This window comes from Gossypium raimondii, chromosome 12 (genome assembly GCF_025698545.1).
Source record: "Gossypium raimondii isolate GPD5lz chromosome 12, ASM2569854v1, whole genome shotgun sequence".
Taxonomy (NCBI): Eukaryota; Viridiplantae; Streptophyta; class Magnoliopsida; order Malvales; family Malvaceae; genus Gossypium; species Gossypium raimondii.
In genome coordinates, this window is record NC_068576.1 from 5,022,317 (window position 1) to 5,038,305 (window position 15,989).

At 33.1% G+C, this 15,989-nt stretch overlaps 1 protein-coding gene across 1 annotated transcript; it reads left to right on the forward strand.

Moving 5' to 3' along the window:
* The first annotated feature begins 396 nt into the window (after positions 1-396).
* LOC105762964 (NAC domain-containing protein 6) lies at positions 397-1,936 on the forward strand. Its single transcript, XM_012580965.2, has 3 exons — positions 397-807; positions 905-1,173; positions 1,288-1,936. Exons 1-3 carry the CDS (start codon positions 624-626, stop codon positions 1,711-1,713), a joined length of 879 nt encoding a protein of 292 aa, XP_012436419.1. The 5' UTR covers positions 397-623; the 3' UTR covers positions 1,714-1,936.
* The last annotated feature ends 14,053 nt before the right edge of the window (positions 1,937-15,989 follow it).

Below are 15,989 nucleotides of genomic sequence, written 5' to 3' on the forward strand. Positions count from 1 at the left end.
AATGAAAATATTTGATTTAATCTTTTAAAATAATAAATTAATTTATAGTAAAATTAGATTTTATTTTTTAAAAATTTTAAAAATTCTACCTTTCTCACTGTATCTAATATTATTTCAAAGATCAAAGTATGCGGTAGAAATTTCCTTTCAAAAACCTTACTATTATGGCTTGGAATTTCCAAGCAAAAGTCCACATTCACAAAAATAAAAGGCGAAAAAAGAAAAAGGAGGTCAAGCAAGACCTGAGAAATCAGTCATGGTCTACCTCACACAAATCTAGCAAAGATTAATCAATTGCGACTTTATTGTGTATAAGCGTGTGGGTTCCACCATTTGTGAAAGACTTCAGTTTCCATTTTGTACAGTACTTTTAAGTTCTTTCATGATTTTCTTTGGTGATGACTTGGTCTTAGTTTTGAAGCTTTTTCATCACAACATTTTAAACTGATACTTCTAATCTTTCACTTGTCCAAAACATTTATAAATCAGCAATTTCATCTAGCATCCTTCTAAATATCCACCCAAGCCGGTGTCTTTTGCATGCAAAATCACTTTCTTTTTTCTTTTAATTTCATCTTCAATATTAACCCACACTGAAACCCTGTAAAAATACTTATACCTCAATGACCTGCCAATCCAATTCTGATGATACCACCCTAGAGATGGAACTTCCGGGCTTTCGATTCCATCCAACAGAGGAAGAACTCCTTGGTTTTTACCTCAAAAACATGATTTACGGCAACAAGTTGCGTTATGATGTAATTGGATTTCTCAACATTTATCACCATGATCCCTGGGATTTGCCTGGTACATAAGTGTTCATTTGTTTGTTTAACCACATAGGAAAATATGATTGTTTAATATATGTCTAATTCGGATGTTGTTCTTTTTTTTTTTTTTTTAGGATTGTCGAAGATTGGGGAGAGGGAATGGTATTTCTTTGTGCCTAGAGATAGGAAGCATGGCAATGGAGGGAGACCAAACCGGACGACTGAAAATGGGTACTGGAAAGCCACTGGTTCTGACCGGAAAATTGTGAGCTTATCAGATCCAAAGCGGATAACTGGCCTGAAAAAGACTCTTGTTTTCTATAAAGGGAGAGCTCCACGAGGAAACAAGACTGATTGGGTCATGAACGAGTATCGCCTCCCAGATGGTTGCTCCTTGCCTAAGGTAGCTTTTTTTTTTTTTTTTTAAGTTAATTTGCATTGAAACAGGATTGCTTAAATTACATTAGCAGACTTAAATGGAAGGTCTTGGGTCTTATTCTTCTATGATTGAATGCAGGACATAGTTTTGTGCAAGATATACAGGAAAGCTACCTCCTTGAGAGTACTGGAGCAAAGAGCAGCATTGGAAGAAGAGTTGGAGGCAACGAACACAACAACTTCTTCTCCATTGTCATCCTTAGAGACCATCTCCTTTCGCAGCCCAAAAGAAGATTTGGTGCCATCAATTTCTGAAACCAGAGAATTCTTCAAGAAAGAAATTGAAGAAGAAAAAGAAGCAATGGTGGAAGAGAAAAAAGATATAATAGCAAAGGAGAACAAAGTTTCTCCAGCATCTCTGCAATTTCCTGTAGGCAATGAAAAATTGGCAGAGCTTCAATTGCCCAAAATTATAAATGACTGGACCCAGGATCAATTCTGGACTCAGCTAAATAGCCCTTGGTTTCAGAATCTGACACCATATGCAAACATCCTGAATTTCTAATACCCTAAGTTATTTTGCCAAGCCAAGCTTAATTTAGACTCTGATGTAGTAAATAAGCTTTAATCAGCTACTGCTATATCTCGGTACTTGGTTAGGTCCCCTCGGCTCACATTGAAGTTTTGGATGACCATTTCTTTTACTGTGTTCAAGCTTTAAATGAAAAAAAAAAAAAATGCACACATGTTCTACTTCGAATTGATTGAACCTTGAAAATGTTTGACCATGGGCCAGCCTTGGTAAGATTGTCTTTGGATTCGGAAGAAAAGAAACCCAAAGATGAACTGAGAAGAATGATGATGGATGGGCCTATGTGGTTCAATGGGAAATGCAAGGGTATCAGTTGCGTGATGGTCTTGCCTTTGTAAATTGTAAGGGTCCTTAATCTATTTTAGGGATAATAACGGTTTGATTCGTTCGATATATTTTTTTAAAATTTTAAATCATTTATTATAACTTGATTCGGTTTTTAATTTTTTATATTAATTTTTTGTTTTAAATTTTTAATTTTATTTTGACAAAATTAATTTTATTTTTATGGCTTTTGAATATTATTTGACAATATTTTAAAGCTTTTTCATAAATATTTCTAAATAACAATAAATTTTCAAAAACTTTTACATTATTTGCACCATTTTAAATATAAATATTTATTTTATCATAAAATTAAAATTAATTAAAAGTAAATAAAAATAGAATTTAGTTCAATTTCGAGTAACTGTAATTTTTAATTTACATTTTATAAAACGTCTAAACACCTTGGTTTGGATTGATTTGTTATTAAAGACTTAACATATTTCACATTTTTCAACTACTTATGGGGGATTTTTCATGTCCAATAATTAAGGGAAAATAACGGACAATAGACAATGTTGTTAATTAAAGTGAATGATGCATTTTTAGATGTCACTCGTTGTTTGTAACAAAAATTCTCTAAGATACCGAAAAAAAATAGAAGCAAACACAAAAAATAAAGGAGCACTAATCGAACAGAAAAACCACAAGGAAGTTAAGCACACCAAATGTTTGAGTAGATGCTTTCAAAATGTATTGTATTACTCAAGAATGAATTGAAGTGATTACAAATGAAGGGGAATAGCTCTATTTATAGTTGAGCTCCCCATGATCCAACGATCTACTTTAAAATACATCAGTGGTTGAGATTAAAGACAATCTACAAAGTTGAGATTCTCAAGGGATTTACAAGATTTCCTAAGATTACAAAATCTTCTAAGATTACAAGATATTGGTAAAATAAAATTATTGGAGTGTTTACATATTCACCAAACTAAGTAGATGAGCCTTCAATCTTTCAAAGTAATGCGTAGTCTTGTTAGGCCAAATGACCCTTAGTCGCGAGCTCCTTTGCACAGCCTGTGACACATGCACATAGAAGATTCAGTTTAAATGAATATAAATTAGATTTGATAAAAATTTTAATTGAGAATAATTATTAAATAATGCTTTAATTTTTGGTTAAAGAAACATTTTAGGGAATTATGGAAAGAATATCATTTTTTTTTGGAAAATTCCTTAAATCCCTTTATGAAGGTAGGTCTTGTCCCATTATTTGGAGTTACCTGAAATTTATCTTTGACTAGCAGCAAAGAGTATTTCCAAAATTCTCTTAGAAGTTTGGAGTTTTCTTTCGAATGGATCATGTTGAGGCTAGGATGATTTGATGCCAGCTACGATTTGGCATTTTGATAGAGGCTTTACCTACTTAGATTGATTTGGCATATTTTTGAACTTTTTCAACTTCGATCCTTGCATCACGGGCCTATTGGTGTTCCAACAAAGATGAGTTTCCTCCTTGTTAAGTAAAGTCTCCCAAGCGGCCAACATTTAATTACCTCATTTTAATCACATTCAATGGTTTATATTTGTTTCATATATCAAATATCTCATTAAAAAAAAAGATTATTTTCACTATAAAATACTTAAGAAATGATTAAAATGCCCTTATATAGTAAAATTACCATTTTACCTGTATTCACCTATTATTTCTCTTTCTTCATAATAAATGGACATTTATCAAACGCACATCCCTTAATTCATAATTAGCTTTTAATATAAGTCCCTAAGTGGTGAAAATTGCAATTTTATCATTTTTCAATAAAATAGGAAATTTACAATCTAATCCATGTACTTTCAAATATTTTCCAGGTACAAAAGTGATTTTCATCGCATCAACATACATTCCAAATTATTCTCATGTAAAATAATCAATAATAGCTCAAACTTATCTTTTGATCAAATTTACATTTTAACCCTCCAACTTTTCAAAATTTGCAATTTAATCATTTTGTCACATTTTCACATGCGCCATTTTTAAGTTAAGTTAGATTCATTTCGCTTTAGTAAATCTTAGGTTTTAATAGATTAAATTAGACTTTGACTTTGACTTTGACTTAGATTTTGGTTTTATTTTTATTTTTCTAACTTGATTTGAGATATCAATAGTTTTTATATTTAATTTTGTTGTTGTTTTAGATTTTAAATATTAGATTTTTAAAATTTTAAAATTTTTAGTGTTAACTGTGAAGTCTTATGATTTTAAGTTAAATTTAATTTTATACTTTTAAGTTAAACTGATTGATTTTCAATTTTGGTATAAATTTTAGAATTAATTTTTCTTTTAATATCCTATATTAATTATTGGATTTTAGTTTTAGCTCTCTTTTAGTTTTTGAAGGTAGGTGGTATATTTGAATTCGTGCTTAGAATTTTGATTTAGAAACCCTAAACACCAAACTTTATAAGATTATCTTTGAATAGGCGTTGTAGGGGTTCTTAAATATTCCACACACGTAATCGTACTCTTGAACCTAGATTTTGGTAACGAGACCGGGGCGTAGCATTTAAGTTTTATTTTTCCTTAGATTCATCTTAAGTTTAGTATTCAAACATTAGGCAATAGGTGGTTAACCAAACTAGCTCGAATTGGTTAGTTGTGACACCACATTTTTAGGTTTTCGTGCTTAGCTTGCTAGGTTCTCGACTAGCACGTTATGATAGCTAGGCGACTCCACTTGGAACAAGTTTTGAGTGTAATGCCCCAAATTTTTGGATTTTTAAGTGTGCATGATTGTCAAATAATTTGATTTGGTATGGTAGTTAAGTGCCTTGGATATTTGCATTGGGTCTTGAGATTGAATCTTGGTGGGAACACGAGGAATGTTTTTGTTGCTTGTTTTGCTAGTGTTTGAGTCCATTTTGAATTACAATTCTGGTGGTTGAATTAAAGATGTTGGGGGGATACATTGTTAGCTAAAAATATTATCTTATTTCTTTATTTTTATTTTTAATTTAATTTTCAAATATACCTAATTTGTTTCCTAAAGTAACTTTCCCAAAACCCTCATTGTTCCCATGTTCAGTTTTGTTTCCTTATTGTTTCTATTTTGTTTTGTTTTCTTTCTCCTCTGTTCCTCTTTTCTTTGGGTTATTCTTTGAGGATTCTTGGTTGTTATTCATTAAACCTTATTGTGTGTTGTGTGATTATATCTCTCGCATAGAAATTCTTTCGAAGGGTAAGTTTTATTCGATTGTTTTTATGGTCATCCTATTCTTAGTTTATTTTTGGTAAGGTATTGGTTGCTTGGTTATAAATAATGTTCGAAATTGTGATTAGTGTATTTCTGGCTCTTGTTAGGCGAAAAGGTTGTAAAACAAGAGCCCCCAACAGAGTAGGCTCGGTTTTGGACGCTATTTCAAGAAGTAAGTAAGCGAATTGTATTTTTAGGAACTAAAAAATTTATGTTTATGGATGTGTTCTTGGATGGATTTTCTTGTGATTAATTAGTACGATTTGATGAATGAGTGTAGGTTTCGTGTTTCTAGACGTCTGGTTAATCAACTCAACAATCAATTGTGTTAAAATGACCTTTAAACTCGATAAAAACTAGAAAAAACGTGAAACATGGGGTATTTTTCGAAACTGCCAGTGCCACACGACCGTGTGGTAGGCTGTGTATGGCACATGGCCGTGTGAAGCTCTGTAGACTGTGTGGCTAGGCTATGTGTGGCACATGACGGTGTAAAACTTCATAAACCGTGTGGGTAGATAGTGGGACCACACGAGCTAGGTTTTGGGCCGTGTGGGCCTTTTAGCCCAATTTTAGGGCCCAATTAGGGGCTATTTGAGGGACTCAAAATTTTGGTCCGTAGGCATCGTATGGGGCTAGAAAAGCCTAAGTTTCTTGACATAAAAGTATACGATTAAGTTTAGGAGGTATGTTAAGTAGGAAATTTACCATTTAATCATGTGATATGTTATGATTGGTATGAAAATATGTAAGTATGCATGCTGTATGATTTATGATACATATAAGTATGATATAAGATTATAATTTGTTTATGTTTCGGGGTGGGATATGGTATGATGGAGGAAGTGTTATATGGCAGTTTATACTACAATTATGGCGGCTAGATCGCAAATTTATGTATGGCAGCTCAGTTGTAACTATATGAATGACACGCCGCCACATACTGGTGTGATTGGCTGGTAGGAGATGGTGTGTAATAGATGGAGGTAGGACTTAATGTGATATGATATGTTGTGCTATGCTTTGCTACGATATGGCATGACATGACATGATACGATATGATATGACTAAATATACTTCGATTGAATTATAATATGCTATGAAACATTTTGTTGTTTATATATACTTGTACTATCATTGTGGGCTTAGTCACACATTGGGCTTAAAGCTCACATTTTTGCTTGATTTGTTTTAGGTGACCCTCCGACTTAGGTTTGGACGGCGATTCGGGAGCTCGACTTTTCACGTTTTTTATTCAAGTGCTATGGGCTTTTTCTTTTTTGTTTACTATGGACATTATGGACATTCTTGGGTTTTGTTTATTTTTGGACATTTTATGTTCTGTTTAGTTTTTGGGATTATTTTGGTATTTATTTCTCAAAAGCCTTAATATTTTAAAATGACGCTTGACTTAAGATTACTAAAGATAATAAACCATAGTTTTATAAACAATACACTATATGGTTTTTCCGCTGCAAGGCCAACTGAAATTCTCTAAATGTTTTTGCTTGAAAATGTTTTCAAATAAATTGGTTTTGAATTTAGTAATGAATTCGGGAATTGTTATATTCTACAATATTAGTTGATATCCTTGACTATAATTCAATATTAATTGTGGTTATTGATACATATATATTTTGTTGAAATGAAATTAATCTATGTGGAATAAAATAAATCTCTAGAACGATTTTGATGTATCGAGTAAAAGTTTTATACATGAGATTTCTTTCTGAATTTCTGATCTGGACCGAGTACTTACATGTGTTGCAGACTTGGATTAAAATGAGACTCAAATTTAGCCTTAATTAGCTATCCGTTGTCTTTTAATACGTTTACCTAGCTCTGGCCAAGCTAGTTTATCTGTGTTATCATTAGTTTAGCTCAGACGGGTAACCTGACACATTTATTCTGTATCTGATTATCTCTTATGTGTATTATCCATTTCTGGACTTATGTATTGAATACTTTTACAAAGATCCATAAGAAAAATAAGGGTTATTTGATACAGAATTATTTTACTGGAGTAAACATATTACAAATTCTGAATATATGTATGTTTAAATGTTTAATGACTTGGAAATTGTTGAATCATGTTGGAATAAAGGAAATATTGAAATAACTATATGTGTAAATTGACTTATGTAAGGAATAATAATGAAATGGTTATATAGTATCAAGCTTTAAATGGAATGTGTCACATATTATAGATTGAGAGGTAATTGAATTGCATTTGTTTTTATAAACATTTTATGATATGCTATGTTTTAAGTTGTTATTTATGTAAAATGCAAAGAATATATGCTTTTGCTACATGGAATCAATCACTAAAAGAGAAATTAAACATGGTTTAATAAAATGGAATATGATTTACCACTTGAATATGAGTTGAATGAATTGATTGGTAAACATGTTATCTAAATGTTTTTGCTATAGTAGGCTCAAGTTCTATTTATATATGTGAATTCACTAATTCGTAAGATTTGTTGTGTGTATAGGAAATGAATGAATTCATAAGTTTGTTAATGAGATTATACATGAAATGTACAAAATGATTCAAATTTGGTAAATTTAGTTTCCATTATATACGATGTTACTAAGCATTGATTTGCTTACGTCCATTGTTTTCTTTCTTTATAGATCAATGGAAAGCTCGATCTGTTGGAATTTCATCGAAGCAAAATCACATTATCCAATCATCATTTTGGTATTTTTGGTTACTTTGGTATAAGGTTATAAATGACATGTAATAGGGTTTAAGTGTTGTCTTGGTAAATTGGTTGTTTTGAATTTATGCCAAGTTCATTTGTGTCTTATGCCTTTTGTTGATGGCTTGTAAATAAAGTGTAAATATGGAGTATTTAGTAATTGAGCATGCCTTTTGAAAGTAGTAAGATAATGGTTGATTAATATGTTTTTGATATGATCATGGTTGATTTGTGATTGTGGTGCCTTTTGTTGGCATATTGGTTAGATCTTATAGAAAAGTTCTATTGCTATGTTTTGGAGTGTGTTTGATTGTGTTTTTAAGGTTTGGAATTGGCTGATTTTGATTTGGCTTGGTACCTAAGTTTTGGATGAAAATGTGCCTTGTTTTGCAATCTTTTTAAGGTACACACGGCCTGGGACTTGGGCTGTCACATGGCCTACTCACACGGTCGTGTACCTTATTTGTTTTCAGTGCAGGTTGGTCCACACAGGCATAGAGAGTTACATTGCTTTGAGACATGGCCGTGTGACCCTGAGCTACACGGGAACAGTTAGTTACATGGTTTGCATACATGAGCGTGTGAGATAGCCGCAAAGTCTGGGATCTGTCACACAGTTGTGTAACCCTTGCTTTCAAAGATTTTTAATTTTTTTATATTTTTCTGTTTTGTTTCAAAATGACCCTTAATTGTTTTTAAATTATTTTTAGGGCCCCATAGGCTCTATTTAAAGTCCATAAATGTATTTCTACCCTGATTTATATGACTTATTGAATGCTATAAGATAATTTGTATAATCGTTTCTATTTGCATTTAAATGTTCCGAATTGTACTGTAATACTCCATAACTCTAATCTGGCGACGGAGATGGGTTAGAGGTGTTACATAAACATTGACTAAAGACACAATTAAAAAATCAACAGAAAATAATTAATTAGACCAACAGACCAAACATAAGCAACATAAACAATGTTGGTGTTGCTGCTTTAACATGATATAATGATTTAAAACCATCATTGTCTGGCCAATCAAGATGATAGAATATGCAAAGAGTAAAAACCGTCATTGTCGGGCCACTTGAGATGGTAGAATATGCAAATAGTGAAAGTCATCATTGTTGGGCCACCCGGGATGGTAGAATGTACAAGTTCTACATGAAATGTTGATACAATTAGTATATCATGATAATTGTGTATAAGTTTACATATAAAAGTTAAGTTCTTTTTTAGATTTTATTTATTTAAGTGTTTAGATCTTACTTAAATTTGATAAGATCTAAGTCCCATTTAGATTTATTTAGATTTTAAGTTTTAATTATAATTTTAGGTCTCTAGCAAATTTAGATTTAACTTTACTTTTTGATTTATTGATTTAGCATTTTAGGTCTTAACTTTTTGCTACGCGATTCTGCTCAAATGCATAAGGTGTTGTGCACTCTTTGTTTATTCCATTTGCTTCACAAAAGGTGTTGAATTCATAAAGTAAGTCCCATATGAACTTGGCAGAAACAACAACAAATAAGATGTCGAGGACTAATCTATAATTTTGCGTTTTCCTCAATTATCCTTTGATATATTCAAATCCCGATCTATACGATAATCTATTTCAATTTATCAATTCCAAATACCTTATTTCATTTTATTATAAAAATAAGTCACTTCATTTTCACTTTTCAAATATTTCCTAAAGTTTTGAATTTAATTCAATTTAGTCCCTAAAATTGAAATTACCATAACTTTCAAATTTGAGCTTCGATTTTGAAATAGGTCTCAATTTCATCCTTTTATAACCCTATATTATACAAAATTGTAGAAATATTATACCATTTTCTAAATTCATGCATTTTAGTCCTTATTTTCAAAAACTAGGAATTAAACTTTACAAACTTGTCATTTTTCACTTCTAAAATTAAAATCAAACAATTTAGCACCAAAAACTTCAAGAAATCAAAAATGAAAAATTTTGAAAACTTTAAAGGTTTTACAAATTGGTACACAAATTAGCTAAATCAAGCTTCTGGGACCTCAGAAATATAAAAATTACAACAAACAGACTTAAAGTCACTTACCAATTTAGGGACCAAAGTTTGAAAGCTTTGAAACCCATTTTCTTCTTCTTAGATACGATGGGGAGAAGATGAACATGAAAAGTAACTGTTTTTTTTGTTTTAACTTATCTTTTATACTAAGATTAAACTTTAATTAATTATAATTAATTAATTAATTAATTAATTAATATTTAACTAATTTTAACCTTAATTAGCCAATTAGGTGGATGGTAGTTGTCCATCACCACCGTTCACTATATTAAAAAGGGTTTAATTGATCAAGTGGTACACAAATTGGTATACAAGTTAGTTAAATCAAGCTTTCGGGACCTCAGAACTATAAAAATTACAATAAACAGACTTAAAGTCACTTACCAATTTAGGGACCAAAGTTTGAAAGCTTTGAAACCCTTTTTCTTCTTCTTAGATACGATGGGGAGAAGATGAACATGAAAAGTAACTGTTTTTTTTGTTTTAACTTATCTTTTATACTAAGATTAAACTTTAATTAATTATAATTAAATTAATTAATTAATTAATTAATATTTAACTAATTTTAACCTTAATTAGCCAATTAGGTGGATGGTAGTTGTCCATCACCACCGTTCACTATATTAAAAAGGGTTTAATTGATCAAGTGGTACACAAATTGGTATACAAGTTAGTTAAATCAAGCTTTCGGGACCTCAGAACTATAAAAATTACAATAAACAGACTTAAAGTCACTTACCAATTTAGGGACCAAAGTTTGAAAGCTTTGAAACCCTTTTTCTTCTTCTTAGATACGATGGGGAGAAGATGAACATGAAAAGAAACCATTTTTTTCTTTAACTTATCTTTTATACTAAGATTAAATTTTAATTAATTTTAATTAACTTAATTAATTAATAATTAACTAATGTTAACCTTAATTAGCCAATTAGGTGGATGATAGTTATCCATCACCACCGTTCACTATATTAAAAAAGGTCTAATTGATCAAGTGGTCTTCAATTAATTAAAAATTCATAGCGATACAATTTTACCACTTTTACAATTTAGTTCTTATACCATAATTAACTATCCAATTGAAAAATTAAGGGATCAAACTTTAATTAAATTTTATACTAACCTCATAAATGTTAAATAATAATATTGAAGGACTTGAATATCAAAAATGGGGTTTCGAAACCATTGTTTCTTACACCACTAAAAAAACGGGTTGTTATAGGCTCTGCCACCAGTTGCATGCTTTCGCTTCTATTCACCATCTCCCGCGGGTCTTGGCCTTACAAGTACGACATTATACATGTATACCAAGTGTTGTAGTTTTGATTATTGAGTTTCTTAACTCCACCGATGGCATAAAGGCCGCTGATTTTGCCAAGAGAAGACACAAAAAACAATATAAAAACTTGGCTTAGATACCAAAATGAGGAACACACAGCAGATAATAGAGGAAAACAATAAAAACAAGGGAAGCTGAACTAAGCTGATCGGTAATTTTTGAAATCAATTGAGTGCCTTATATAGGTTTACACCCCATTACACACCGCTACCCTTAAAACTAGGGACACATCCCATGACAACCCACTATGCTAGAAAACAAGAACAACTGATTAAATTAAACATTGACTAAAGAATCAATTAACAAATCAGCAGAAAACAATTAATCAGACCAGTAGACCAAACATAAGCAACAAAAACAATGTTGGTGTTACTACTTTAACATGATATAATGATTCAAAACCATCATTGTTAGGCCACTCAAGATGATAGAATATGCAAATAGTCAAAGCCATCATCGTTGTGCCACTCGGGATGGTAGAATATGCAAATAGTAAAAGTCATCACTGTTGGGTCATTCGGGATGGTTGAATGTACAAGTTCTGCATGGAATGTTGATGAAATTGGTATATTGTGATAATTAGTTGAGTATAAATCTACATCTAGAAGTTAAGTTCTTTTTTAGATTTGAGTTGTTTAGGTGTTTAGGTCTTAAATTTGATAAAATTTACGCCCATTTATATTTATTTAGTTTTTAGGTTTTAATTAGAATTTTAGGTATTTAGCAAATTTAAATTTAACTTTAGACTAAGTTATATATATATTTTTTGGTTTATTGATTTCGCAATTTAGGTCTATAACTTTTACGGTAGAAATGAGAATTTTACCATTTAATCAATGTACTTACCATTTTTGAAGAGATCTAGTCTCTATAGACTAGAAGACCAAGTGGTGCATAATTACAATTGCATATTCTACTATTGTGACAACTGTTTCACCATGCTTCTACACATTTCAACAACAGTGCAGTTTTTGCGTTTTGCTACATGATTTTGCTCAGATGTATAAGGTGTTGTGAACTCTTTGTTTATTCCATTTGCTTCGTGAAAGGTGTTGAATTCAGTTGATAAAAACTCACCTATCATATCTGTTTGGAGAGTCGTTTTGTTCCTACTACAATTCAACCATTTGTAAAAACAAGGGGTTTGCACGCAATATGTGCATGTTGCACATGTTGGTAACAAACAGAAAAATGGGTAGAGTTTATTATACGATTATCTTGTTGTGGCGGAGGGAGGCAATATCTGCATGCAAGCTTAATAATTTCTACACATATTGCCAACAAATAGAAATAAAGGGTGGAGTTTAATGGTTGATATTTGGCAATAAGTCGGCCTCACCATTTTCATCAATTGAAACGTGTGATAGATTTGAATATAAGCTTCTTTGTTATCACTATTAATGCATGAATCCGTGTGAATGGATTGATTGTTGTTTAATTTAGAGACAAAAGGAATCCTACCACCTCAAACTTGATAAATTAATTGCATCATATTTAAGAAGAAAGTAAAATACAAAACCCAAGGTTAACTTTGTTTCATTACTATCTAGTTCTTGTTTTATGTAACTTTTTGTTTTCTCTGGAAGAAAAAAAGGTTAAAACAAATGCTACTGAAAGAGGAAAAATAACATGGAGCTTTTGTCGTATGGAAATGGAAAAGATTATTTCATTTATATGTATGTATGTATGTATGTATATTTGATTTCTATACATGATGTAATCCAAAATTGGGTTTGGTTTTTTACAGGGTAAGGATGTTAAGAAGTGAGACTCTTGCTTTGATCATACACTTGAAGAGGCATTCAAGTCCATCTTCAAGATCTTGAATAAACAGCTCCAAGTCTTTTAGCCGGTTTTGCATCTCAAGATTTATGATCTCAGATTTGGTTATTCCGAAGGATTTCAAAGCAACATCAACCTTTTCAAATTCATTCACGTTACTTCTAGCATTTTCGCACGCTATTCTTCTTTGATGCAATAGATTCGAAATTGATAACAAACTTCTAGGATTTGGTCCGGAGATGAGAGATAACAAATCGTCAAACATAGAACAAGTCACTGCTTCAATCTTCTTCAGCATGCTAATTGTTTCTGACGGTGAGACTGTGGTTTTCCTTTGTATGACCTTCAAGTTTCCCAATGCCTTGTAGATAGTCTTTTTTGGAAAATTTCCTGGAGCTCATGTATTTCCTCACTTCACTTGCGATCTCGGCTTCACCGATTTTCCTTCGACGCAAAGTCGATTGAAGTTCACTTGCGCTTTCTTTTGTTTGCAGCATAATGTCTTTTGCAGTGCTGCAACGGTCGAGGAGTGTAAGAGAACCATCCAACAACTCATCAGCACATTCGTGGGCTAAAGCATGGTGGGACAGAGGTGTTGAAGTCAGCTCCTATGTAGCAGTCAAGGTGGCCATGCAGGAGTCAAGGTGGCCATGCAAGGAACGTGCCTCAAGCAGAAACTGAAACTGTTTCATTTTGTTACTTAAATGAGCATTTTGTATTAGTTTGTTTTGAACTTAGTTGGTAGCTGTATTTTGATGTAATTAGGTAATGAAGACAAGTTTAGGTAGCTTGGTTAAGTATTCAAGCAAGTTTATCAAGTTACTAGGTAAACTAGTGGTGTTAGGTATATTATTAGGTCATAACTTGTTGATTTTGGGTTTGTTATCTCATATATGTAATGGCTCAATGCCTTATTCTCTTTCTAATGAAAAATCTTAGTTTTTTTCATTCAAACTTTTTCTCTCTTTTCTGTTTTCCTCTCGCAAGTTTCATTTTTCTGTTTTGCTTCTAAGTTTGTTTCTTCCGCAAGGCTCGAGACTTGCTTGCCAAGAAAGATCAAAGCAGCCTGTTGTTGCACTAAACACCAACAATTGGTATCGAGAGCTGCATTCTTAGTGGACCTGTTGCATCAAACCAAGAAAGCTGAATGGCTTCCTCAAGTTTTTCACCAACAGCCCCACCACTCTTCAATGGAGAAGGCTTCCACATATGGCTGGTAAAGATGAAGACCTACCTACAGGCCTTTGATCTGTGGGAGGTTGTCAACACAGATGCTGAGCTAGCACCACTAAGGGCTAATCCCATAGTAGCTCAGATCAGACAACATGCTGATGAGAGGACCAAAAGGCACAAAGCCATGTCCTGCATCCAGAACTGTGTGTCAGATGTCATCTTCACCAGAATTATATCCTGTGAGACTCCAAAATAGGCCTGGGACAAGCTTAAGGAGGAGTTTCAAGGCACAGAAAGAACAAGGCAACTACAGCTGTTGAATTTGAGGAGAGATTTTGAGAATCTGAAGATGAGGGAAGAAGAAACAGTGAAGCAGTATGCAGATAGAATAATGGCAGTGGTTAACAGCATAAGGCTCCTAGGTGAGCACTTTGATGAGGCAAGAATTGTGGAGAAAGTCCTCTCCACTTTGCCTGAGAGATATGAGGCAAAGATATCCTCCTTAGAGGACTCAAGAGACCTAGATAGCATCTCCTTAACTGAGCTGATTAACACCTTCTATGCTCAGGAACAAATGAGAGCTAGTAGAGCTGAAGATCACCAAGAAGGTGCATTTCAAGCCAAGGCCAAAGAAGCCTCGAACACCAATGCTTATAGAGGCAAAAGGCCCTGGAAAAACAGGCCTAAGCCTGATGCTGCAAGGAGCAATGATCAGCCCTGCAGATATTACAAGAGGTCAGGAAATCAGAAGATAGATGCTGGTTTAGGCCAGATGCTATGTGCCAACACTGCAACAAGAAGGGCCATGTTGAAAGGGTTTGTAAAAACAGAAACAAGCCAAGGCAGAACCAATTTCAGCAGCCAAAGGTTGAAGCTCGTGTGGCTGAAGATAGCAGTGATCAGGAAAAGCAGGTGTTTGCTGTTTCTTGCTTAGCTACTGAGAAGAAATGTTCTAAAGGCTGGTTATTGGATAGTGGTTGCACTAACCACATGTCACCAGATGCCTCATTGTTTAAAACCTTGGATAGAAGTTGTAAAGCCAAGGTCAAGGTTGGAAATGGTTAGTTCATAAGGGCTGAAGAAAGAGGAGAGGTGCTGATATATACTTCTACAGGCAACAAAGTCATTCCAAATGTGCTATTGGTGCCTGAGATTGACAGAAACCTTTTCAGCATAGCTCAACTGCTCGAGAAAGGCTATTCAGTTGTGTTTAAGGACAAGCAGTGCAAAATTGCTGATCTAAGTGGATCAAGCCTTATGACAGTCACAATGACTGACAAATGCTTTGAGATTCCTTGGCCAAATGACTCAAAGTCAGCATACATAGCCTCTGTTGATGATTCCAAGCTTTGGCATCAAAGGCTTGGGCATGCCAACTTCAGATCAATGGCTCGAATGGCCAGTGAGGGCTTGGCTGAAAACTTCACCAATTTAGTGGAGTATGATAATGTGTGTGAAGTCTGTCAGATGGGGAAACATGCAAGACTGCCATTTCCTAAAAACTCAGCATGGAGAGCCACTAAAAGATTGCAGCTGGTGCACTCTGATGTATGTGGACCTATGAGAACTGAATCACTCAGCAAAAAAAGGTATTTCATTCTCTTCATTGATGATTTTACAAGGCTTTGCTGGATTTTCTTCTTGAAACACAAGTCTGAGGTAGCTCAGGTGTTTGTAAAGTTTAAAATTGCTGCTGA